This window comes from Pantherophis guttatus, chromosome 4, assembly GCF_059756535.1.
Source record: "Pantherophis guttatus breed Tessera chromosome 4, ASM5975653v1, whole genome shotgun sequence".
NCBI classification, from domain to species: domain Eukaryota; kingdom Metazoa; phylum Chordata; class Lepidosauria; order Squamata; family Colubridae; genus Pantherophis; species Pantherophis guttatus.
The window spans coordinates 19301046-19328035 of record NC_142066.1 but is presented as its reverse complement, the minus strand read 5'-3'; the positions used below and the strand labels follow the sequence as shown (position 1 = coordinate 19328035).

Sequence of the window (26990 nt, the reverse complement as noted above, 5' to 3'; positions counted from 1 at the left end):
AGGAAAAGGGTAGATTATGAGTAGAAATTGTTAAACTGGGGGATATAATAATATTATTATGCTAAATTAGGAGTTATTATATAATGTTACAGTTGAATGTTATTTTGAAATGTATAGTAGAAAGAAAGGGTCAGCGTATGGGGGGGTGGAGCAAAGGGATGGTAAAGTATTATATAATCTGTTATGAATTTGGGTTTTATTTTGGAGAAGCCACAGGGGGAGGGGAGGGGGAGGGGAGGGGGAGGGGGGGTTAGGGAGGAGGGGGGGAAAGGGGGAAAAATTTGTATTTGAAAAACTTTTTCAATAAAAAAAAAAGCATTGAGCAGGAGGGATGAATGGAACGGAGTTTTTGGAAGCTGAGTGAGTGACAGCCAACCCATGGTTTGAAACAACAAGGAAAACATTTTTTTAACTTTAAGACCACGAGCGATGAAACAGCGGCTAATGAGCAGGGGGGGAAGAAAAGAAGATTCTGAAGCACAATCTTAAAGGGATAAAAACCCGATGGAAAATTGAATTTTGAACAAAACTATTTGGAAACTTTAAATAACTAGAGAAATGGCTCCAAGATTGGTTAAAGGATTGGAAAGAAATAAATAGATCCTTTTTTCCCCCAAACTTTAAGAAAAACAAAGAGAATGGATAATAAGTTTTAAAACAGGAAAAAGGAAAAAAGAAGTGAGAAGAGCTGTTTAAATTTGGACTGGACTATAAAACTGTTTTGATATTTTTAAAAGCTAAAAGAAACAGAGAAGCTAAATAAGATTGTTGATGTAGATTGAAACAAAATGGATACTTGTTTGACATTTGGTAATTGTGTATTGCAGAGAGACATCTTCAGGAGTAAAAAGGAATAATTGCAACTTGGTCTTTGTTTTGGAAAAGTGTGAACTTTACAGATAAGAGCTGTGAGAACTTTTGGGGGAGGATTTCTTTGTCTGCAAGCGGCTTGACTTTGAGGGGAAAAAAAAGGGGGGGGGAATACAACAGAACTTTTATAATCGGAACAATACTAACTTAAAAAGAATAAAATGGCACAGGAAATTAGAGAAATGATTAAATTGATGTATCTGCCATGGAAAATGGAAATAAGAGAAATAATTATAATGTTGTATGGAGGAATAAAATTTAAGGACATAAAAGCTGAAATGGAGCACATGCAAGCAGACAGGAAAATGAAGACAGAGAAGCAAGACACAGAGATTGAAAATAAAGAAGATAAAGACAATATGATTAAATATGAAGAAGTTACTGAATATGTGGATAGTAATAATAAAAAGGAGAATTTTAGAGATTACATTAGGATTCACAATGAAAAAAAAAATAAAGATGATTATGCTGGGATTAACAGTAAAAATAAAGATGATTACACTGGGATTAACAGTGGAATGATAAAAGAAAAAGGTTGAAAAATACTAGGGAATATAGTGTTAAATAGAAGAATCCAGGACTTTGATTTAATGATTATACTGAGATTACTAATGATAAAATAAGAGGAAAAGAGAGGGGAAACAACAAGACAGATAGGGCAAAATAGGGGAGAGAGAAACGAAGATAGAAATGAGAGAAGAATATGTTACAGATACTTAGAATTGAAATATAGATGGAAGCAAAAATAAACGAAAATTAGATTATGTAAAGAAAATAAATCAACGGACATAATGAATTAATTTTTATTGAGATGTTGGATGATATAATTTGAGAAAATTGATTACTATAATAATTGGGATATTGTTTAAATACCTATAACAATTGTAATAATTTGAATATTTTAAATAATACATTCATTTAAGCAAAAAGGAAAGAAAATTGAAATAATATAGGATTATGATTTACTAAATAAGACTCATGTAATTGGTTTTTATATAAATGGTATTGTTAAATAGACAGAATCTAGGGAAATAATTGTCAATTGTATTATGTTGTGTTATTTGAACTAAAAAGTTTGTTTAAATGTCAAATTGGTATATTTTCAAGATTAGAGATAAGACTTAAATTTGAGGAAGTAATTAAATAAAGATTTAATGACTATTATATGACGTAATAATAAAATGTAAGGAAGTTTTAGAAATGGAAACAAGGTTTAAAAATATAAACATGTTTGAATTCTATTGTTAATAGTGAGTATTTAGGGTAAGAATTGTGAAATGTATTATGAGGTATTAATTGACTTAAGATTTAAGGTGGATTAATAGAAAGGTAATTGCTTTGATCAAGTTAATATGAGCTAGTTTTTTATAAGATGGTAATAGTTGAGATTTGTGATAAGTATTATGGCAAAAATAGAATATAATTTTTTTTGTTAAAGATGAGCAAAAAGTTGAACAAATATATGACCAGATCAATGCTCTGTCCTGAAAAGATGTGTTGTATGTCTATTTCTGTGTTTTAAACAATTTAAAAAAAAAATTGGAAGAAAAAAAAAAAAAAACCACTTTTCCCAAAAGGTTTTCACAATTTTGGCAACTACTGTATCTATTTTTTAAGGAATACATTAATTATCTAGATGAAATTTTGGATTAAAAATTAAATCAATCATATTGTCAGAAATATTTTAATAGAAAGGGGGATCAATATACTTTCATAACAATTCTTCTGTTGTTATCCAATATCAACAATACTCTTATATTTTATTTAATTACAGATCATCCTTGAGTTACGCATGTAATGGAGTCTGCTAGTTCTATTTGTAACTGGAGGATTCATAAGAGGGAATTATCTCACATGACTTCAGGCACCCATCCACTTTTGCAGAGAATGGGTGCCTGAAGGTTCTGAGGGCATGAGTTCACAGCCCTCAGAACCTTTCGCTCTCAGTGTGAAAAGCAATTGCAAGTCGACGGGATGCTGAAAGCAACAGGATTTTGCTTCCAGTGTCTGATTGAGTTGAAAATGCTTTTCATGCTGAGAGTGAAAGGTTTTGTTGTGGTCTGCCAGCAGCCTGCAGAGTTGGCAGCAGAGTTGGACAGTGAGAGGCTGGGGAGCAACATGGGCCAGTCTGGGGAAGGCTTGGACAAGGGTCCTGCATTGGAGGCAAAGATGGGGCCAGGGCCATCTGGGAGTTATGTGCTGACTCCAGAGCCTCCAGAGTCTGACATCAGCAAGGCTCTACCATACTTTGGTGTCCATTTAAGCACACACCTACTGCTTCAGTGACTCCATCTAGCCACCCCATTCTCTGTCATCCCATTCTTCTTTTGCTAAATTAATCTTTCCCAGCATTAGGCTCTTATCCAGTGAGTCCTTCCTTCTCATTGGGTGGCCAAAGTATTTGAGTTTCATCTTCAGTATCTGGCCTTCTAAAGAGCAGTCAGGGTTGATCCCCTCTAGGACTGACCAGTTTGATCGACATACATGACCTCTTTAACCCCTCTTTCAGCATCTTTAACCCCTCTTTCAAAATTCAAAAAGGCCATCTATGTCAAAACTGAACAGCCCTCTCTCAACAGATGGAAGGCATATGACATCATCTATCCCCAATCTACAACAAAGTTCTTTCAACTGTTCCAAGAAGGCTCCACACCAATTTGCACCACTCAGGTGACCCTGATGACACAGATAAACCTCCAAGTGGCCTCAACTACTCTCTAAAAGAATGCAAATGTCCAGCAGTCTGCAAGGAATATAAATCCTTCCATTCCTCACCATCCAGTCAGAGCTGAAGAAGCTCCTTGGATGAGAAGCAAAACGAGAAGGTGCGGAAGTTGGAGGCGGCTTTGCAGTTCTGAGAGTATCGACTTAGCTTACTGTCTGGCCAAGATGTACAACAAACCAGATCTGTCAGAGGTTGAGAAGTTTGATAAGAAGAAGCTGAAGAAAAGTAATACAGAAGAGAAGAATACGCTTCTTTCCAGGAGACCATTGAACAGGAAAAAAAGTGTGCCAAGTCATCATAGATCACTGGCATGAAGCTCTGATGATCTTTCTCAGTTGTTTCTCTAAAACAACGTACATATAAACTTACATCTCAAGAAATGCTACAGCAGCCCATCTGTTGCTGCTACCTCTTTGGGCCTTCCCCCCTCCCCCACACCTTTCAGGGCTTGGCCATGCCCTCTGCTTCCATCATAGAAGAAAAAATAATTCACAGGAAATTTCTGGGGCTTGCCCAGTATGATTCTCATTGTTTGCCTTTCTTGTCAGATGGGGTGATTTCATCAGTTAAATCCTAATTAGTAAAATTGTTTGTGATTGTTTTTGCAACTTTGATTTCCAAGAAATGGAAAGAAAAATCTATTAAAATAAAATAAAAAAGGATGAGAAGCAAAACGTCTTCAAAGAAAAAACAGAAAGTCCAGTTGCCTCTCAAAAAAAATCACCTTTAGGACAACCATGACCTGGATGACTGAGAATCTCCATAGACAAACACTTGAGCGGGTTATCACATAACTTTGAATGGTCACTAACTGAACTGTTATAACTTGAGGATTACCTGTATATTAGTATATCAACTAGGATACAATATTGTATTCTGACAACTAAACATTTGTACCTCCTTTCTATTTTAGTGAATAAATAAATGTAATCCTCCATGAAATTAAATTAAATGAGAAAGTGTATGGATTTATATCCATGTGTGCTCACATTGAATTTGGGCTAGATCTACATTTCATTACACGTAGACGGAGCAAACTCCCACATGAACTTACCGTATTTTCCGGCGTATAAGACAACTGGGCGTATAAGACGACCCCCGACGTTTACTGTTAAAATATAGGGTTTGGGCTATACTCGCCATATAAGACTACCCATCTTCCAACGCACACCAAATAAAAATTAAAAAACATCAACTGGCTCACCCACAATGTAAAAGCAGCTGTGTTAGACCCAAAATGGCCCCTGCAACAAGCAGGAACCTCACACAGCCACAAAAAGCCCAAAAAAACAACTTTCACACTTTACACACACACAACACAACACAACTGGCTCATCCACAATGTAAAAGCAGCTGTGCTAGATCCAAAATGGCCCCTGCAGGCAACTCAGCTGGGATCGTCAGAGCTTGGATCGCCAGAGCCTGTAAAAGGAAAAAAGTTTTTTCCTTTCACATGGTTCTGGCGATCCCAGCTGAGTTGCCTGATTAGCAGGCAAAGCTGGGATTGTCAGAGCTTGGATCGCCAGAGCCATTTAAGGCTCATCAGAGCCTTTCGGGCTGGTCTGCCTGGTTACAGGAGAATGACACCGGCGTATAAGACGACCCCCGACTTTTGAGAAGATTTTCATGTGTTAAAAAATTGTCTTATACGCTGGAAAATACGGTATTACATAGTTTTTATTTCTATTTCGTATATCACTATGCACAAACCACAATTGTTCACATAAATGGATTGTTGGAAGGACTTGAATCCTTTCTTTCTGGGATGGCTCTTACCTGTGGGATCTTGTAAATGCTTAGAATATTTGACATAAACTGACCAATATAAGCATTATGTCCGGCAATCACAGATATAACATTGTCCTTGAAATCACACTTGTAGTTTGGGATGAACCTTCCCTTTGTAGAGAGAAACTCCATGGAAGCCAGATAGATCCATCTTGCCAGGGCATAGCTATTGGAGATATGGATACCGAGGGTGATATTAGGCAAAATCCTGGAATTCTCATTTATTTCTTTGATTGCAAATTCCAAAGCCAAGATATGCTGGTAGTTTTGCATATACAAGCTGAAATGAGTATTAGAGCATCTGTTCACAAAGTTGGAATTGGCTGCATCCCAATTTATGTTTTTTTTATTTTATATCACTCAATATTATACAGCCCATGAGCACTGAAACAAGGGGGTACATTAACATTCAAGGAAGGTATCTCTTTGAGTGCTTAATGCAATAGTGTCAAAGTTATAGCAATAGCACTTAGACTTATATACTGCTTCATAGTGCTTTACAGCCCTCTCTAAGCGGTTTACAGAGTCAGCATCTTGCCCCAACAATCTGGGTCCTCATTTTATCCACCTCGGAAGGATGGAAGGCTGACAACCTTGAGCTGGTGAGATTTGAACTGCTGAACTGCAGCTAGAAGTCAGCTGAAGTAGCCTGCAGTACTATACTCTAACCACTATGCCACCTTGGCTCTTATCAGACAAAATTATATCACAACCGATAAAACATTCTCCCTGGGATACCACGCTGTAACACTTCTTTTTATCCATTGGAGATGGCCATAAATAGTGGTGATACATTCAGTGGACTGAATTCAAAGAGAAATAATCATAAATAATTACTTTAAATCATTAAATAATTACTATAGGATTTAATGTAGGGATCCTGATTTATTTCTAGCTCCTATTCTAATATTCTATTCCACCATTTCCAGCTTCTCTTCCTTGTTCTTCTTCCTTATAACTATGTTTCTCATGTATTTAAAAAAGGAAATTCAATTCTCACGGTATAGTACTTTCAAAGACTGTAAATTTATGAGAGTATTTGATACAATACCTGCATGTAGGGACTAACTGCAGTCACATACACTTTCTACAAATGATCACTGTGATTTCTTCATAGTTTCCCTGGTTATTACCACATGAAAAAGAAAGCAAACTAAAATGAAACTAATATTTACCCAAAAGTTATCAAGGAGGCTGTTGGAAGCTATTGAAATAGAAGTATATATTCAACTTTACTTTGCATATGAGGAATCACATAATAATTAACGTAATATTATTCAAAAAGAAAAATAATAGTGCAGCATAGGCAATCTAGAATTCATCTCTCACTCTAATTCAAACATGACACAGATTTTAATTATTTCTGTATTCCATTGCTTAAAACTAATTACATACAGGAAATCATCAAGTAGTTCATTTGATGGATTTCTTGTGAATGTTAATTTGTCGGACATCATGTAAATGAGAAAACAAATGCCAGCAATGACCAAATCTTCTGAATGATATTGCTTGTGCTTAATAAGAGGTTGTTCTCCTACAGAACATCTACCAAGAGCTGGTTCAGTTTCTATATAGGAGGACAATATTGTTACAGATGCAAAGAATAATATCATCTTGCAGATCAATTTATCTCTCGGCCACCTGTTCACTCCATGAGAATTAAGCATTTGAAACAGAACAGCCTAACATACATTATTCCATGAGGCTGCTTTAAAATCAGAGGTGTAAATGGTTTAAAAATCAGAACGAATGGACTTTGTCCTCCAGCTGTACCTTTGGAGAAAGAAGAATATTATATTTTTTGGCTGTTTAAATGTTAGTTTTAATATTTTCTGTAACTCCTTAGAGAGTGAAAAGAAGAACACATAATTGATAATTGTAGAGATCTAGACATGTCCAGATGTATAACCCAATTTGTGATACACAGGGAATTGTAACCTGGAATTAAGACAAAATAACAGTGGCCAGGGGATAGAAAGAACTAAATGAGAAATGTAAAAAAGTTTTCATCTCAAGTATTTGTAATTGGTTTTCCAACTGAGAAATCAGCTGAATTTAAATGGAAATTTCAGCTAGGATGAACAGAGTAAACAATAGAGTAAATCAAATTAAGTTGTATTAAGAGCCATAGTGGTGTAGTGGTTAGAATGCAGTATTGCAGGCTAACTCTGCCAATTCAAGGAGTTTGATCCTGACCAGTTCAAGATTGATTCAGTCTTCCATCCTTCTGAGTTTGATAAAACGAGGACCTAGATTGTTTGGGGCAATATGCTGACATTATAAACTGCTCAAAGAGTTCTGTAAGAGTTCTGTAAGTCCTATGGAGTGGTATATAAGTCTAAGTGTTAGTGCTATTACCATTAAATAAAATTTGGATCTCCCCATTATGAAGCATATTTCACTTCAGATATTCTAAACTAATATAATTAATCAAAGTACTGGTATTCTCTGAATTTTTATTTATATGCTCCAATGTGCTTATTTGGGTCACAATTATTATAATATTATTAGCATTTCATAGAACAGTTGTATTGCATGCACAATTCTTCAATGCAGGTTTTCCCTTTTTGGGAAATCTGTAATAGAAGTAGAATAACTTCTACTTCTTGGTGCATTTGGAACATTTCCCATTTTTATACATGGATCTGTGATAGAAGGCCAATGGAAGAAATGATCTGGAATTTTCTATATCAATGATGGCTAACCATTTCCAGACCGAGTCCCCAAAGAGCACATGCAAGCATGTAAATGCATGTATGCATGCCTGAAACCCCAAATGCAATGCGTGTGTGGGCCCCCATCACCCGCATGTGCCCGGCCTGCGCATGGGGCCCATCCCCCAGCTGGCTGGTGGGAGGCATGTGCGCATGCACAGCAGAGCTGAACTTGGGTGGCAACTCACATGCCATCAGAGAGGGTGCTGTGTTCCACCTCTGGCACGCGTGCCATAGGTTCGCCATCACGGCTCTATGTTCAAGTTTTTAATCTTATGTACATTTTATGGAAGCAAAGTGAATTCCTCATTCCTAGATTGTTCAATTTATCAAGAGAGTGTGATCTATCAGATTTCTCTTTCTCAATTTTGTTATAGAGTTCTCATCTGAAAATATTTCAGATGAGAATAAAGTTAGGCAAATAAGATCTAAAATGCATGTGGTAGAGAACATATTTCTCTACCCATTTTAAATGCAGTAGAGTGATGAAAATGCAAATTTCTATTGACCTTAAATTAATTTGAAAGGAATAAAAACTGAGATTTGCTAATCCCTTCAAAGAATTCTTCTCTCTCTCTCTCTCTCTCTCTCTCTCTCTCTCTCTCTCTCTCTCTCTCTCTCTCTCTCTCTCTCTTTCTTTCTCTCCCTCCTTCCCCCCACCCTCTGATTTTATACACACATATAGGGACCGATACAGTTTATTCCCATGTAAGGTAAAGGTTCCCCTCGCACATATGTGCTAGTTGTTCCCAACTCTAAGGGGTGGTGCTCATCTCTGTTTCAAAGCTGAAGAGCCAGCACTGTCCAAAGATGTCTCTGTGGTTATGTGGCCTGCATGACGAAATGGCAAAGGCGCACAGAACACAGTTAGGTGGTCCCTATTTTTCTACTTGCATTTTTTACATGCTTTCAAACTGCTAGGTTGGCAGAAGCTGGGACAAGTAACAGGAGCTCACCCCATTATGCAGCACTAGGGATTTGAACCGCTGAACTGCCGAACTTTCGATCGACAACCTCAGCATCTTAGCCTCTGAGCCACATTGTCCCTTTATTTTTATGTAGATACACACAAATATAAATGTACTTTACATACATAGATCTTTTCCAGACTTTGCTGTTTCAATGGAAGAAAGTATTTGTGGCTAAGAGTTGAATTGTCGAAACCTTAGTGCTCTCTGAGCTTGGTCATTTTTCTGCAGACGTTTTATTACATTAGTAAGTAACACCATCAGTGCTGGAACGGAGTGGGGTTTGCTCTCATTCTATATAATAGTGGCTTGCCCTATCAGTGTTACTGGGAATGATATTGGTGGTTCCTTGATTAGGCTGTTGTTTACTGTTAGCTTGTTTGACTGCATAAGTTTTTTTCTTTTCTGTTGTTTACTTGATTGTCGGTCTAGCATTAATATTGGTATTTATTGTTGGGACACAAGTATTTTGGATTTTTTTCTTTCCTTTTTGGCTTTTTGATTGCCTCTTTTGAATGGTAACAATAACAACAGCACAGACTTATATACCACTTCATAGTGCTTTTCAGCCCTGTCTAGGCAGTTTACAGAGTCAGCATATTGCCCCCAACAATCTGGGTCCTCATTTTACTGACCTCGAAAGGATGAAAGGCTGAGTCAACTTTGAGCTGGCCAGAACTCCTGGAATGAGTAGTGAATTAGCCTGCAGTACTGCATTCTAACCTGTATGCCATCACAACTCTGATATGTAGATGTTGTGAACTCTATGTGTGTTTTGGGACTTGGCTGGATCTCTGATGCTCACAGTTTCCCAGCTTAAACTATGGTTAAGTTATTCCATGTGTTGTGAAATTAAGGCACTTTCATCATAGCTTCTGTTAGTTGGTATTCATGGATGTGTTTGGCTAGTCTTTTGACCCACATAGTGATAGTTACAGCCCTGATATTGTATGTTGCAGATGACTCCTATTTCATCTTCTGGGGCTACCTGATTGTTGGTTTACTTAGGGTGTTTTGGAGAGATTTCACTTGGTTTAACCCTATAGTGATGCTATGGTGATGCCATCAGCAGTGAAATCCTCTGAAGTCTGCTACTGGTTCTGTGAGTCTGCTACTGAGCGCACGCTGCACCCGCATGCATGCCTGAGGCACGCCTGCGCAGCACTAAAAAAGGAACATTTTGAAGCCTTCCAAGTCTGCGAGGGGGGAATCCGCTATGCCATGTGATTTAGATTAGTTAGAAAGCAGGAACTCCTACGATTCGAGCTAATATAAATTGTGCATCACAGCTGATCGTCACCTGGCTGATCGTCAGAAATACCAGTTCACAGTTAGTTTAATGCTTTATATAAATATACAAAGGACGAAGGCTATTGCTTAGCGCATTGTAAGCCGCCCTGAGTCTCCGGAGAAGGGCGGCATATAAATCAAAATTAAAAAAAAATAAAAAATGCTATGGTTTGTGCTTTCTTGTTTATTACTTAGTATAAGTTAATAAATTGTATTAATGATAAATAGCATTAGTTATGAAATTTACACGGACAAGCAGGTAATATTATGTAAAATTCAAGACTGCTGTAAGATTTCAATATAATTCCTAACCCTAATCTTAGTTATACTTACATATGTAACCTCATTCTGTTACTCTCAGTGTTCTTTTAGAAGTTTACCTATTACCAAAAGTGTTTCTCTCCTTTTTTTGAGTTATTTCTCAACATTCCTGTCTTTTCTTCTATTTTTGGACTATGTAATTTTTTAAAAAGTAGAAAAAAATGGCAAAAAGTAGTTCACATTTTATTTCTCACATTTCTCCTTCCTTCGTTCCCTTCATTTTCTCATTAGCTTCCTGTTTTCCTATGGTCACTTTTTCTATGACAGCCATCAGTGCCTCTTAGAACATCTGCATTACATTTGTCTATTTCACACAAAAAGCCCCCAATATGAAATGTAAAGGAACCATTATATAAGGACTACATTCCACATTTTATTCCTGCACACTTGTTTTCAAACAGTCCTATGAGATGGACAGCAATTTCTTAAGGAGACAATTGAGATTTCTATCACAATTTGGAGACTTTATAGCATTCTGATCTAAACAATCAGTTTTGTTTCTTTATCAGCTGTCCCTTTCTGTTCAGATCAGGCCTCAGAACAATAATGTAGCATTTGGGGGCAAAAATGCAGCCCAATAAACCAGCTGCAGAAGCCAAAATAGAGAAGATTTCCACAGCTGCCATGTACTTCCCCTTGGTGCTGAGATAGGTGGGAACAAATGATATCCACACACTGCAAAAGACCAACATGCTGAAGGTGATAAATTTGGCTTCATTGAAACTATCAGGTAGCTTCCTAGCAAAGAAAGCCACTGTAAAACTGATAGCAGTCAAAAAACCCATAAAACCAAGGACACTATAAAGCATGAAGGCTGAACCTTCATTACATTCTAGGACGATTTCTTCAGTCATTGAGTGCATATCCGAATGTGGGAATGGGGGAGAAATTGCCAGCCACACACCACTAATGGTGGCTTGCACTAGAGAGCAAGAAAGTACGATAACATTGGCCAGCCTTTTCCCCACCCATTTCCTCATTTTGGAGCCTGGCTTGGTGGCCATGAAAGCAATAACCACTATGATTGTTTTGGCCAATATACAAGAAAGGGCTACAGAGAAGATAATGCCAAAAGTAGTTTGTCGCATGAGACACTTTACTTGGTCAGGTTCCCCAATGAAAAGCAAAGTGCAAAGGAAGGAGAGGAGGAGAGCAATGAGAAGAATGTAAGTGAGGTTTCTATTGTTGGCTTTGACAATGGGAGTGTCTCGGTGTTTAATGAAGATATGCAGCACCAAAGCTGAGATGAAAGAAAAGAAGAAAGCAGTAGTTGTCAGGCTAACTCCCAGAGTTTCTTCATAAGACAAAAATGTGATATGTTTTGGAATGCAAAGATTGTGAGCTTTGTTTGGATAGTGATCTTCTGAACATGGGAAGCAGTCATCTGCATCTGAAAAAGAAATTATTGCATTCATATTTATAAATTTTATTTGATCGAATGGAAGGAAAGATAGTTCCTAGTCTTGTAATCTCTTTGCTTTCATAGAAACCAAACATGAAAAGATGTGTTTTTATGGTCTGGTTGATCTTTCTTAGACTAAAAGGATGATATGATTATAAAATAAATTGAATGGACTCCTAAGTAATCAACATCTATCCTGTATTATAGACAAAGTTTCAAAGTAATGAAAATGTTTATATATAAAAGGAAAACCTAAAAGGTTGCATAAAATACATAGCAATGAAATCTGTAAAAGTAAAATTTAATTTAATTTAATATTTAATTTAATATTTAAATTTATATACCGCCCTTCTCCCGAAGGATTCAGGGCGGTGAACAGCCATAGATAAAAAAACATAGAATACAAAATTTAAAAACAATTTAAAAATATATTAAGCAATTTGGCCCGACAGTTAAAATCCCCTATTTAAAATTAAAATTAAAATTACACCATTGGAGAGTTAGGCCAGCCCGGCTTGATGAAATAAAAGTTTTGAGGGCCTGACGGAAAGTACGTCAATCTGGAATTGTCCGTATCTCCGGGGGAAGCTCATTCCAGAGAGCAGGTGCTCCCACAGCTGCCCTGGGGGCTGCCAGTCAACATTGTTTGGCCGACAACACCTGGAGGAGCCCCTCTCTGTGGGAGCGTACTGGCCGGTGGGAGGCTCTCAGTTGCAGAAGGCGGTCTCATAAGTATCCAGGTCCTAAGCCATGGAGCGCTCTAAAGGTGGTCACCAACACCTTGAATTGCACCGGAACCAGTGCAGCTCATGCAGGAGAGGTGTTACATGGGAGCACCATGACGCTCCCATAATCACCCACGCAGCCACATTTTGGACCAGTTGGAGCCTCCGGGTGCTCTTCAAAGGGAGCCCCATGTAGAGAGCGTTACAGTAGTCCAGGCCAGAAGTGATGAGAGCATGAGTGACCGTGCGCAAGGAGTCCTGATCCAGAAAGGGACGCAACTGGCGAATTAGGCGAACCTGATAGAAAGGCCACGGCTGTCACATGTTCTTCTAAAGAAAGCCGTGCATCCAGGAGGACACCCAAGTTGCGAGCCCTCTCCATGGGGGCCAGTGACCAATAGTCAGAGATGGCACCAATTGACTATATTGGGATGCCGGAAACCACAGCCACGGTCTTGGATGGGTTGAGCTTGAGCCTGTTTCTCCCCATCCAGATCCGCACGGCCTCCAGACACTGGGACATCACATCAAGGGCATCATTGGGGTGGTCCAGGGTGGAGATGTACAGCTGAGTGTCATCAGCGTACTGATGGTACTTCACCCCAAAACCACGGATGATCTCACCCTGCGGCTTCACATAAATATTGAACAGAAGGGGCGAGAGGACCGACCCCTGCGGCACCCCACATACAAGACACCTCGGGGTCGACCTCTGGCCCCCCCATCAACACAAACTGTGACCGGTCAGAGAGGAAGGAGGTGCCCCCCACCCCTAACCCCTCCAACCGGCGCAGCATGATACCATGGTCGATGGTGTCAAAAGCTGCTGAGAGATCTAATAGGACCAGGACAGAGGAGCAACCCCTGTCCCAAGCCCTCCAGAGATAATCAACCAATGCGACCAATGCCATTTCCATGCTATGCCTAGGTCTGAAGCCCAACTGGAATGGATCGAGATAGACTGCTTCATCCAGGTACTGGGGGAACTGTCACGCTACCATACTCTCAACAACCTTCACCATGAAGCGGAGGTTGGAGACTGGACGATAATTTGCTAAAACAGTCGGGTCCAAGGAGGGCTTCTTGAGGACGAGCCTCACCACTGCCTCTTTCAAGGCAGTGGGAAAGTAACCCTCTCTCAAAGAAGCGTTGACAATCCTTTGGAACCAGCCTCGTGTAACCTCCCGGGAAGCCAGCACCAACCAGGAGGAACACGGATCCAATAAATATGTGGCCACGCTAAGTCTACCCAGAATCCTGTCTACGTCTTCAGGGGTCACTGGGTCAAACTCCTCCCAGATAACACTCTCAAGACCTGTCTCCATCACCCTGCCTGCATCTACCCACTCAGAGTCCAAGCCTTCCCGAATTTGAGCAACTTTGTCATGCAGATACTGCACAAAATCCTCAGCCCTGCCCTCATGATGGCATGAGATTTGAATAGATTGAATAATGAATATCTCTCCTGAATTATGGACAGGCTTTTAAAGAGATGGTAAGCTAGCTGTTTACAATTAAAAAGCTAATTAAAAAAATAGACCTAAGACATGGCACAAAATACATAGCAATGAAATCTGTGCTTTTTAGATCTCTTACCTGTCTTGTTTGAAATTTTTCCTTCTGGACATAGAAGACAATCATAGCAGCAAAAGGGCTTTCCTTCTATTTTTATTTTGCTGCAACCTGATGAGCATGGAGGATTGCACATAGAAAATGGCTGTGCCTATTAAGACATTAAGAAGGAAAACTGAGAAATGATTATTTAACATTCAGAAATTTTTGCAGAAGAATTGGGAATTCACTAGTATTTTGGGCACATAAAATATTTGCATTCATGTATAGTATGAGTATCCCCCCCACCCAGGTAGACATACAGCTTGTTTAAATTGCTCTGACAATCAATTACAGTATTCATTTAACATCTTTTGCAATTAAAATTACACTAAAAGAGGCATTCCTTTGAAATATTGGACAATTTTGGATACTGTTTCCAATATTTTTGAGTTTGAGCAGGCGTTCATAAAACTCTAGATTAAGAGGCATATTCACACAAGCCAGAAACAGTCCATACTGTGGGAAGCATACAGCCATAAGTAACCATGTGACAAGAACATAGTAAGAGTAGCCCTATTGTATGGCTTTTTTGTTATTTTAAAGAATGATAAAATTCTCCCGTTTGTAGAAGCTATTAGCCAGTAGGTTAAGTACATTCATTTCAATATATAGTTTTTTTTATAAGCAATAATATGCCTATACATTTTAATATATCATATACCGTATTTTTCGGAGTATAAGATTCACCAGAGTATAAGATGCAGCTTAGTAGGAAAATGGGGGGGGGAATCTACCTACCAGGTATTCATCTGACTAGTGTCCTTAGTCTGGTCAGCTTCAGCATATTAGTTAGTTGGTTTTGAGCGTGGGGGCTTTTTATCCCCTGCTTGGGGATAAAAAACAGCTTCTAAAGCACAGCTGATCTTTGGAGAGAGAAGCAATGAGAAAAGCAGGCAAAGCGTGAAGGTCACTTCACTTCTAGCGCCTCGTTAGGGCTGAAAAAAAAGCTTCAAAAAAGCTACATTCGGAGTATAAGACACACCTAAATTTTTAGCCTCTTTTAGGGGGAAAGTGCATCTTATACTCCAAAAAATACGACAATAATTCTTTTTTTAGCAATTTCTGAAACTGTTTCAACACTTTGGTTTAAAAGTTCAACAAAATGAATGGGAATTGAGAAAAATTGAATTCTGTAACCATGGAATGAAAATTATTTTATTCCCCCAAAAACATAGTTCAAGTCAGTTTCTAAATGGAGGTTTTAATTTCATGGTGATAGTATTCATGAGTCACTTTGTGTTGTGGTCCACCAGCAGCCTGCAGAGCTGGCAGCGGAGTCGGACAGCGATGAAGCTGAGGAAGAACATGGGCCAGTCCTGGAGGCTGGGGAAGGCCCAGATGTGGGCTCTGCATCGGAGGCAGCGAGGGGGCCAGGGCCATCGGGAAGTGATGTGCAGACTTCAGAGCCTCCAGAGGCTGACAGTAGAGAGGCAAAGGAACAGGAGGAGCCTGTTCCTAGTGCATGTATGAGAAGAGCTGCCAGAAGGCAGGAGCAGATAAAGCAGAGAGGACGACTCGGGAGTAGGGCCAAGAGATAATTGTCCCCTCCCATAAGGCTTAAAAGACCAGTAACGGCCTCTTTGCCGGAAAACAACGTTGAGAGAATTGGTTCTTGTTTCACTGTATTCATTTCTTATCGACGTCTTCTGCTTCTGAACTTTTGCCAAGAAAAACCTTTGGCAGTTTGCCTAATTATCCCAAGGTCGGTGATAAACTGAGGAATGGTGTTTTGAAGAATTTGCTTTAATTTAGTTTGGACTACGCTGAAAATGAGTTAATTCTCAGCTGTTCTAATAAAGTCTGTTTGTTTTTGAACTGTTTGTATTTAATACTAACTACTTGGGCCTGAGTCACAACACTTTGTTCCTGAGTCATTTTGAGAGAACAGTCAATTCCTCTATATTATAACATTTTATGTTACATAAAACCTAATCAAAATGAACAATCAGAAAGAAAAATAAAGAAAAGAGAAACAGATGATTCACTAATTAAAAAACAAAACAAAATTATAGTATATGCAAATGATGACTTCTAAGAAATTAAAAACCACTTAAATTCAATCCTTACTTTAACACTATATTATAATATTCATTATATTATAAATGTCCATTATTCCTTCTCCCTCCCCAAATTAAGAAGTTTGAACAATCATTGAATCCATATAAACATAATTTGATTTTTTCCCCATTACCTGCAAAACATCTTCCAATTGTAGATTAAATTTTCAGTGTCATTTTTCTTACAAAAGCTGTTAATTTACCCATAGCTGCCAGTTCTGTCACCTTTATTAATTATTATACTATTGTAGATATTGCAGGTTCCTTCCAGAGCTGACCCACTTTTTTCATATATAAAAGTAAAGTGCCATGTGATTTTTCTTCCAACTCTTTGTCCATAAACCCTAATGCTACAAATATCAGGTCTAAGCTGTATACTAACTTTCAAAAATTTTAATTGAATTATATATTTTAATCCAATATTACTTTTTCGTAAACCCACCTAAAAAGTTCTTAGCCATTTTACCCTTCCAGCAAATATTTGGAGATACTTTTTAAATGTAATCCATTATATCTGGAGATAAATACCATCTCTAACATTATTTCGAATACTTCACTTTTTGCATTAAGTCATTTTTTTCTAGCTCACTCCAATTTGATTATAGTCCCCCAGCAAATGGAAATTACTCAGTAAATAGGTAAAGGTAAAGGTTTCCCTCACACATATGTGCTAGTCATTCCTGACTCTAGGGGGTGGTGCTCATCTCCGTTTCAAAGCCGAAGGGCCAGCATTGTCCGAAGACGTCTCCATGGTCATGTGGCCTGCATGACTAAATGCCAAAGGTGCACGGAATGCTGTTACCTTCCCACCAAAGGTGGTCCCTATTTTTCTACTTGCATTTTTATGTCCTTTTGAACTGCTAGGTTGGCAGAAGCTGAGACAAGTAACAGGAGCTCACCCCATTACGCGGCACTAGGGATTCAAACCACTGAACTGCCAACCTTTCGATCGACAACCTCAGCATCTTAGCCACTGAGCCACCGTGTCCCTACTCAGTAAATACGTATCCTCAAAAACAAAGATGTTTCTCTTTGGGTGCAAATATTTGCAGTTCAGAAGTGATTAGAAATGTGGGTCAGCACGTCTGTTGTTTATAAAAGCCATGAACTGATTGAAATTCTTCATCCCACAGCTGCTGAAGTGATTTGAAAAGTTATACAATTTTTGCTCCATTATTTGTTTGCAAGGAGCAAACATTTACAGATCACATAGATGTGTTCTTGTTTTCTCCTTGATCCACTCCTTGAAGTGCCTCACCAACATTCCCCATGAGCGCTGAGGCTGAGGAGCATCAAACTGAAGGCCCTTGTGTTGCCGTACAACACAGGAAGTGTGTGCCTGTAATTTATTTATTTATTTATTTATTTATTTATTTATTTATTTATTTATTTATTTATTTATTTATTTATTTATATTGCCGCCTATTCACCCATGGCGACTCAAGGCAGCTTACAGAATAAAAGACCACACTTAAAACAAGAAAAGCTAACAAAGAGAATCAAATAAATTAATATAGTACAGTATAACAAAATCACCCCCCACTTCCTACCCACCCCCACCCCAGTGACAGCAGATCACATGAGCCATTTAATGGGCTCCATCCCGCTCTGGGTTCCCCAGGCCTGCTGGCAGAACCAGGTTTTCAGCACCTTCCAGAAGAATATTAGAGTGGGGTCAATTCTAATTTCTGGGGGAAATGATGTTCCAGAGAGAGGGAGCCACCACAAAGAAGGCCCTTCTTCTGGGTCCCACCAGAATTGTTGAAGAAACTGTCTGAATTTTAAACCAGTAAATGAAAATAAAAGAAATAATAGAAATTATTCCATGTGGTTTGATATTGGTACCTGGTTAAACATAGTGGGCCAGATGATATCTTCTGCAGAAAGAGTAAGAAGATTTTCAGGGGGAGCCACTGGAGCTATATTTCCAATTCTGATTCGATGAAATGATTGGTTGGGGAATGTGACCCAGTTGATAACATCAAATCCAGTTGCTAGCTCTCCTCTTTCATCAAAGGAAACCATTTCTCCAGCACTGTTGTTAAATGAAACAGTTTTCAGATACCAATGGAACTGAATGGAAATAATTGAGAGAAAGTTTTAACAATTGGAAATAAGGAGCAAGAATAAAGGAAGGAACTTTCATAAGCTATATGTGATCCTTTTGAGGCACACCAATCAGCAAACATAGTACAAAAATCTATTTTTATTGTTGTAGGGTATGACAACAGAAACCTGAAAGCCTAGTAAACTTTCCCTCTAGCAGAAGTGTTTAACACCACCGATAAAGCAACTACCCTTCAAAAAGACCTTGATTACGTGTCAGATTGGTCTAACAAGTGACAACTTCAAATTTCAACCAACAAATGCTCTGTCTTGCACATTGGCAAAAATAATCAAAACATAAAATACAAATTAGATGGACATGACCTTGTAGATGACCCTCACTCTGTCAAGGACCTTGGAGTACTCATTTCTAAAGATCCAAGTGCCTGAGTCCACTGTAACAACATTGCCAAAAAGGCATTAAGAGTTGTTAACCTAATCTTGCATAACTTCTTCTCTGGTAATGTTGTACTACTAACTAGAGCATACAAAACATTTGCTACACCAATTCTTTAATACAGCTTATCTGTCTGGAACCTGCACTGCATATCGGACATAAATACAATCGAGAGAGTCCAGAGATATTTTACAAGAAGAGTCCTCCATTCCTCTAACCACAATAAAATACCTTATGCCACCAGACTCCACATTTTGGGCTTAGACAATTTAGAACTATGCCGACTTCAGTCTGACCTAAGCATAGTACATAAAATTATTTGCCACAATGTCCTTCCTGTCAATGACTACTTCAGCTTCAACCACAACAATACACGAGCAAATAATAAATACAAACTCAAGGTAAACCGTTCCAAATTCAATTGCAGAAAATATGACTTCAGTAACAGAATGGTCAATGCTTGGAATGCACTACCTGACTCTGTAGTTTCTTCCCCAAACCCCCAAAACTTTAACCTTAAACTGTCTACTGTTGACCTCACCTCATTCCTAAGAGATCTGTATGGGGCGTGCATAAGAGCACCAGCGTGCTGTCCTAATATTCCTTTTTTACTTACTCTTTTCATGTATTCAAATTATGTTTATACTTTTACCTGTTATCTTATATATGCTTGACAAATAAACCTATGACTTTAAAAAATCCCATTTTTCCAGGAATGAATCATCATTTCATTTCCATTAACACTCCGTCTTATTTTTGCATCTTGCCTCAATGGCATCCCTGCACTGCTTGACATTATTTTTAGAATTTCTTTACATTCTCATCGTGCAGGAACAAATATTATCATCTATACCAGCTGAAGCAAAAGTGTTAATATAACCATTTGTGAAATTTTGGGTTCTAGTCTATTGTACTGGAATTGCTGTACTAAAAATGCTGTGGATGTCTGCATGGACTAAGAAGAAGGAAGAACAAACAACATTCTTCCTTCTTCTTGCAATCTGCCTATTAATCAGTACTTAATGCTATCCTTATATACTCCATATATATACTTATATACTCCATTGGAACCTGGAATGTAAGATCAATGAATCAAGCGAAGCTGGATGTTGTCAAACAAGAGATGACAAGACTGAAGAGTCTAATGCTGGGAATTATTGAGGGTAAAAGAAGAAGGGGACAACAGAGGATGAGGTGGCTGGATGGAGTCACTGAAGCAGTTGGCATGAGTTTAAATGGACTCTGAAGATGGTAGAGGACAGGAAGGCCTGGAGGAACATTGTCCATGGGGTTGCGATGGGTCGGACATGACTTTGCAACTAACAACAGCAGCAGCAGCAGCAGCAACAATAACAATGCTATCCTTTCTTTCTTTTTTTATGCATCTCATACTCTTCTCCTCACTGTAGAATCAAAATAAAGAACCCAAAGCAAATAATCAAGGAACAGTGCAGGATTTATTGTTAACAGTGTACGATGGAGAAATTCCATCCAGAAACTACTGGAGGGAACTCCCGCAGAGAACTGATATTTTTAGATTTCAAAAAGGCAAAATGATGCATGCATAACTATTCATAAATAATTACATAATAGATCTCAAATTAAGGCCATCCCTTCTGATATTTAAAGAGAACCATGGTCATAGATAGAAGAAATATTTGCATCATAAGATTCAGAGGTTCCTAGGGGAATGTTTTGATAGAAAGATCACAAACTACTGTAGGATTCCTTATATCCTATTAAACAGTCCCATTCACTTGGAAACTGATTTACCCCACACTCCTTCTAAAACTTCTCTTGAATTAACATTTGACATTGCCTCCTTCTCATTGTGCATTGTTGCACCCCATGTTTAGTGTTATCTGGAATTATTATTTGAAGTTCTGACATATCGCTTATGAGTTAGTTCAGCTTCAGAATGCTCTTATTAGCTATACAACTCCAAAACACTAGCTGACCATTTATATGGTCGGGGCTCAGGACAGGGGTTTGCTCCTCTATCCTGGTCCTATTAGATCTCTCAGCGGCTTTTGATACCATCGACCATGGTATCATGCTGCAACGGTTGAGGGGGTTAGGAATAGGGGGCACCGTCCTGCGGTGGTTCTCCTCCTTCCTCTCCGACCGTTCGCAGTTTGTGTTGGCAGGGAGGCAGAGGTCGACCTCGAGGCACCTTGCATGGGGAGTGCCGCAAGGGTCGGTCCTCTCGCCCCTTCTGTTCAACATTTATGTGAGATCATCTGTGGTTTTGGGGTGAGAGTCCATCAGTACGCTGATGACACTCAGCTGTACATCTCCACCCCAGACCACCCCAACAATGCCCTTGATGTGATGTCTCGCTGCCTGGAGGCCGTGCAGGTCTGGATGGGGAGAAATAGGCTTAGACTCAACCCTTCCAAGACCAAATGGCTGTGGCTTCCGGCGTCCCAATATAGTCAGCTGGTGCCATCGCTGACTATTGGAGGCGAATCCCTGCCTCCCACAGAGAGGACTCGCAATCTGGGTATCCTCCTGGATGCACGGCTGTCTTTAGAAGAGCATATGATGGCTGTGGCCAGGGGGGCTTTTTATCAGGTTTGCCTGATTCGCCAGTTGTAGCCCTTTCTGGACCAAGATGCCTTGCGCACGGTCACTCACGCCCTTGTCACCTCCCGGCTGGATTATTGTAATGCTCTCTACATGGGGCTCCCCTTGAAGAGCACTCTAAGGCTTCAGCTGGTCCAGAATGCGACTGCATAGGTAGTTATGGGCGCAACCCGTGGTGCCCACGTGACACCCCTCCTGCGCGAGCTGCACTGGCTCCCAGTGGTCTTCCGGGTGTGATTCAAGGTGTTGGTTACCACCTTTAAAGTGCTCCATGGCATAGGACCCGGGTACCTTCGAGACCGACTTCTGCCACCAATAGCCTCCCACTGGCCAGTTCGCTCCCACAGAGAGGGTCTCCTCAGGGTGCCATGAGCCAAGTTATGTCGTCTGGTGACCCCCACAAGTTAGGGGGAGGGCCTTCTCTGTGGGAGCCCCTGCCCTATGGAATGAACTGCCCCCGGAAATGCGTAAGATCTCTGACCTCCGTGTATTTTGCTGTGCCCTCAAGACCCTGCTGTTCCACCAGGCCGGGTTATCAATGTAATGATTTTTAAATTGGGTGTTTTAAATTTTTTGGGTTTTAAATCTGAGCCAAAATTATTTAATAATTTTAATTATTTTTAACTGATGTCTGTCTCTGTGCTTTTAATAGATTGTACACCACCCTGAGTCCTTCGGGAGAAGGGCGGTATAGAAATAAATTTATTTATTTATTTATTTATTTATTTATTTATTTATTTATTTATTTATTTATTTATTTATATGACTGGCCTACATCCTACAACATCTTGAATCTCCAAAAACCTATGCAAGGGGATAGGGGAATGTTTTGATAGAACTATCACAAACCACTGTGGGCTACAAGGAAACATTCCTTATGTCTCAGTTTGTCTTTTAAGGGCACTGAACACCAGAACAACTAGACACAAGGACAGTTTTTCTCTGAATGCCATCACTCTGCTTAACAACTAATTCCCACAACACTGTGAAATAATTTACTAAGACTGTATTACTATTATTCTTCTCTTCCTTACTAGTATCTATCTCTTCCCACTTATTACTATAACCATGTTGCTTGTATCTTTCAATATATATTGTTTTAATTTGTTTCCTAGTACAATTTGATAATAACCTTGACTATCACTAAGTGCTGTATCTTTATTTATTTATTTATTTATTTATTTATTTGTTCAACTTGTATGCCGCCTTTCTCCGAAGACTCAAGGTGGCTTACAATGCATTTAAAAACCATATATAAAAACATTAAAAATTAAAACATTAAAAACAATTAAAACCCATTCACACCATTCATGGCCGGATCTCGCCAGATTGCAACAGTGAGATCAACGGCCCCAGGCCTGCCAGAAAAGCCAGGTCTTCACTGCTTTTCGGAAGGCCAATAAGGTGGGGATGGTCCGGATCTCAGGAGGTAACTGGTTCCAGAGAGCTGGGGCAGCCACAGAGAAGGCCCTCCCCTGTGGGCCCGCCAGCCGGCATTGTTTAGCTGACGAGACCCGGAGGAGACCAACTCTGTGGGATCTTACCAGTCACTGGGAGCTATGCGGTAGAAGGTGGTCTCGAAGATAACCTGGCCCTGAGCAGGTTATCATTTTTATTCTTGATGAATGTATTTTATTCTCCTTATGTACACTGAGAGCATATACACCTACAAATTCCTTGTGTGTCCAACCACATTTTGCCAATAAAGAATTCTATTCTATTCTTAAAAAAATAAAAAATAGTCCCATTCATTGGGAAATGATTTATCCCATACTGCTCTTGTCTTCCTTCTAAAACTAAGGCAAAAGCTACTCCCCTTTGAATTTCTGACATATCACTTTGATCTTATTAGCTATACAACTCTACAATACTAACTGAACACAGTTATACAATAGTCATTTATATAAAGGGATATTTATATACATTTCATTTTTTACCTGCCATGATTGTTGATTGAGAGTCCTGAGTTCCCAAGCATTTCCTCTTTTTCTGCGTTTAGGTGAAAGCATGGCATGCAGAGCATGGGCCACTGTATAGACAGCATTGTAAATGCTGTAACTTTGCCCACTTATACTAGTTTCAAATAGACATTTGGGAAGGCTCTCCAGTGACTCCTCACCAGTGCATTGATTGTCACTGTCCTCATCTAACCCAGCATTTGGGAAAGAACATTCAAATGCATTTTCCCAAAACACTCTTGTCAAACTATCCTCTTCTTCAGAAGAAGACTTTCTCACCTGAATAAATTTCTTAAACCCTAATATTTCCTTTGAGGAAACTACCAACGATAATGCACCATGGATGAAATCCAGGCTCCTGTATCTTTGAAAGGGGATTGATGTGAATTCCATCTGTGCTGGCATGACCCAAACTTTATCTTTTCTCTTCATTGGCATGTCCACATATTCTGAAATGTATGGCAACATTCTCAAGACAGTCATGTCCTCGTTCTCACAATATATGATCACAACATTGGCAGTACTTCTCATAATAACCTCGTATATCATAAAATAGCCAGTAAGATGAACCTCAATGTCATTGGTAACGGGTTCCTTTGGTATTTCTTTTATGAAGTCAAAACAGATGCCTTTCGTAGAAAACATATCAAGCCTATTCTGTATAAAACTCTTTCCTCTTTCAGGATTTTGTATAATGAGGCCAATCCATTTCCACTGAAAGTGAAGCAACAACTGGATGATCCCCATAATTTGAAGATCTTCATTGGGAAATAATTGATGGAAAAAAGCAGGTTGCATATTGTCATCCATCTCTGTAGCTGAACCATATATGAGCTAAGAAAAATGAAGAAACTGGAGGATAAATTTCCAATTCAAAGTATTTATATCAGCATGTGCAAATTCTGCTGTTCTTTCAAAAAACTATATTAAGGAAGTGTATTGATACAAATATTAATATAGTTTTTTGAAAGAACAGCAGAATTTGCACATGCTGATATAATTTTTATGTAAATGGATTCTTTTTCTTTTAACACAGTATCATTTTAAAGCTTCAGAAACGTATGAATTTAAGGATGCAAATGTACCATTGCATTATGCATAATGTACCGTTGCATTTAAGCATAATACTTAAAACTTGTGATCCAATCTGGGTCAGTCACTGGGACCAGAGGTTTAATCTTACTTTAATCTTCCTTTATTTTGAAGATTTCTGAGAGTAACCACATTCATAATCTAGATAAAATTTTGGAATAGAAATTAAACAAAATCAAACACATTGTCATCCTTATATTTCACATACTGTATACTAGTTGGATATGTAAACTAGAAGCTAACATTATATTCGGCCAACTAAAAATCTGAACCTGTTTTACATTTTTGTGAATAAATATATTCCTTCACGAAATTAACTTTTAAGTAGAATGAGAAATTCAAGAGCCTTGGTAGTACAGGGGTTTAAGGCACCCTGTTATTAAGCTGGTTATTAAGACCAGCTGCCTGCAATTACTGCAGGGTTCGAATCTCGCCAAGGCTCAAGGTTGACTCAGCCTTCCATCCTTTCTAAGGTAGGTAAATTGAGGACCCAGTTGTGGGGGCAATAAGCTGACTTTGTATAAATATACAAAAGGATGAAGGCTATTGCTGAGCACATTGTAAGCCGCCCTGAGTCTTCAGAGAAGGGCGGCATATAAATCAAATTTTTAAAAAATGGCCTATGCTGCACTATAAAATGATATGCTCCATTTTATATCCATGTGTTCTCACATAAAAAAGGAATATCTGTACATTATATTTGGGCTAGATCTACATTTCATTACACTTAGATGGAGCAAATTCCCAGATGAATTTATTACATCATTTTTATTTCTATTTCATATGCACAAGCCACAAATGTTCGTATAAATGGATTATTGGAAGGACCTGATTTTTTTTTCTTTCTGGGATGGCTCTTACCTGTGGGATCTTGTAAATGCTCAGAATATTTGACATGAACTGACCAATGTAACCATTATGTCCTGCAATCACAGATATTACATTGTCCTTGAAATCACACTTGTAGTTTGGGATGAACCTTCCCTTTGTAGAGAGAAGTTCCATGGAAGCCAGATAGATCCATCTTGCCAGGGCATAGCTATTGGAGATATGGATACCGAGGGTGATATTAGGCAAAATCCTGGAATTCTCATTGATTTCTTTGATTGCAAATTCCAAAGCCAAAATGTGCTGGTAGTTTTGCATATACAATCTGAAATGCGTATTAGAGCATCTGTTCAGAGTTGGAATTGGCTGCATCCTAATTTATGTTTTCTATTTTTACATTTTGCTAGTCTCCAGACAAAGGGCAAAGTTAAATAACAATAGATATAAATGTCTTACTGAAATACCTGGGCTGTAACACTCTACTTCCTTCTATCCATCTGAAATAGCCCTAAATACTGGGATACATTTAGAAGATTGAATTGGAAAATAGAATAATTATTAATAATTACAGAAGGTTTCTTTAATTTAGGGATCTAATGTTATTTCTATCTCCTACTCTAATATTCTACTCCACCATTTTCTGCTCCTCTTCCTCTTCCTTCTTTAATGAGATGCCAATGCTGACTTTTTTTTGTACATTGCCTAGTTATTACCACATGAAAAAGGAATGTACTGAAATTAAATTATTATCTGCCCAAATGATATCAAGGAGAGGGTTGTAAGCTATCTAAATAAAAACATATTGAAAAATAGTTTTTGTAATAGAAATCTGACAATAATTTAGTAATAATATAAATTGTTTCAACTCCTACCCTCAAAATGATGCTATTGAGCACTGCACATCAGAACAACTAGACCCAAGAATAGGTTTTTCCTGAATGCCATCACTCTGCTAAACAAATAATTCCCTCAACACTGTGAAACTATTCACTAAGTCTGCATTACTATTACTATTAAACTTCTCATCATTCCTATCACCCATCTCCTCCCACTTATGACTATATGACTGTAACTTGTTGCTATATCCTTACGATTTATATTGATTGCTTCCTAATATGATTTGATTGCTTATTTGTACCCTATGACTATTATTAAGTGTGGTACCTTATAATTCTTAACGAATGTATCTTTTCTTTTTATGTACACTCAGAGCATATGCACCAAAGACAAATTCCTTGTGTGTCCAATCACACTTGGCCAATAAAGAATTCTATCATCTATCTATCTATCTATCTATCTATCTATCTATCTATCTATCTATCTATCTATCTATCTTAAGGAGAGAGAGAAATAATCAAGCAGCAAAGGCAACCCAAAATTTATCCCTCATTCTAATCCAATCATGCTACAAATTTTAACTATTTCTGTATTGCATTGCTTAAAACTAAGAATTACATACATGAAATCATCCACTAGTTCCTTTGATGGATTTCTTGTGAATGTTACTTTTTCCGACATCATGTAAATTAGACAGGAAATGCCTGCCATG

The 26990-nt window shown here is 38.5% G+C and overlaps 2 protein-coding genes and 1 pseudogene across 2 annotated transcripts in view; 1 reads left to right on the top strand and 2 right to left on the bottom strand.

The window, feature by feature from the left end:
- LOC148113850 (vomeronasal type-2 receptor 26-like) overlaps nt 1-10947 on the bottom strand; it is a 31236-nt gene extending 20289 nt beyond the window's left edge. Inside the window, exons 1-2 of the mRNA XM_087893461.1 lie at nt 10871-10947; nt 5372-5663 (exon numbers count right to left, since the gene is read on the bottom strand). Coding sequence (XP_087749587.1) covers nt 5372-5663; nt 10871-10947 — 369 coding nt within the window. The remainder of the gene's footprint in view (nt 1-5371; nt 5664-10870) is intronic.
- On the top strand, nt 3760-3896 carry LOC117672988 (thymosin beta-15A homolog pseudogene; annotated as a pseudogene).
- LOC117673018 (vomeronasal type-2 receptor 26-like) lies at nt 10522-25827 on the bottom strand. The gene is made up of 5 exons (XM_087893460.1): nt 25475-25827; nt 23501-24355; nt 18320-18547; nt 14400-14526; nt 10522-12066 (listed from the first exon to the last, which is right to left on the bottom strand). Exons 1-5 carry the CDS (start codon nt 25811-25813, stop codon nt 11165-11167), a joined length of 2451 nt encoding a protein of 816 aa, XP_087749586.1. The 5' UTR covers nt 25814-25827; the 3' UTR covers nt 10522-11164.
- Between the last annotated feature and the right edge of the window lie 1163 nt (nt 25828-26990).

Bases quoted from the DNA above. Each gene is read 5' to 3' on its own strand.
- LOC117673018 (XM_087893460.1), bottom strand. From the start codon at position 25,813: ATGCAGCCAATTCCAACTCTGAACAGATGCTCTAATACGCATTTCAGA. The intron at 24,356-25,474 runs GTAAGAGCCATC...CATTTTTCTTAG, and splicing joins GCATTTACAAGATCCCACAG to CTCATATATGGTTCAGCTAC. The intron at 12,067-14,399 runs GTAAGAGATCTA...TTTCTTTTTCAG, and splicing joins AAAAATTTCAAACAAGACAG to ATGCAGATGACTGCTTCCCA.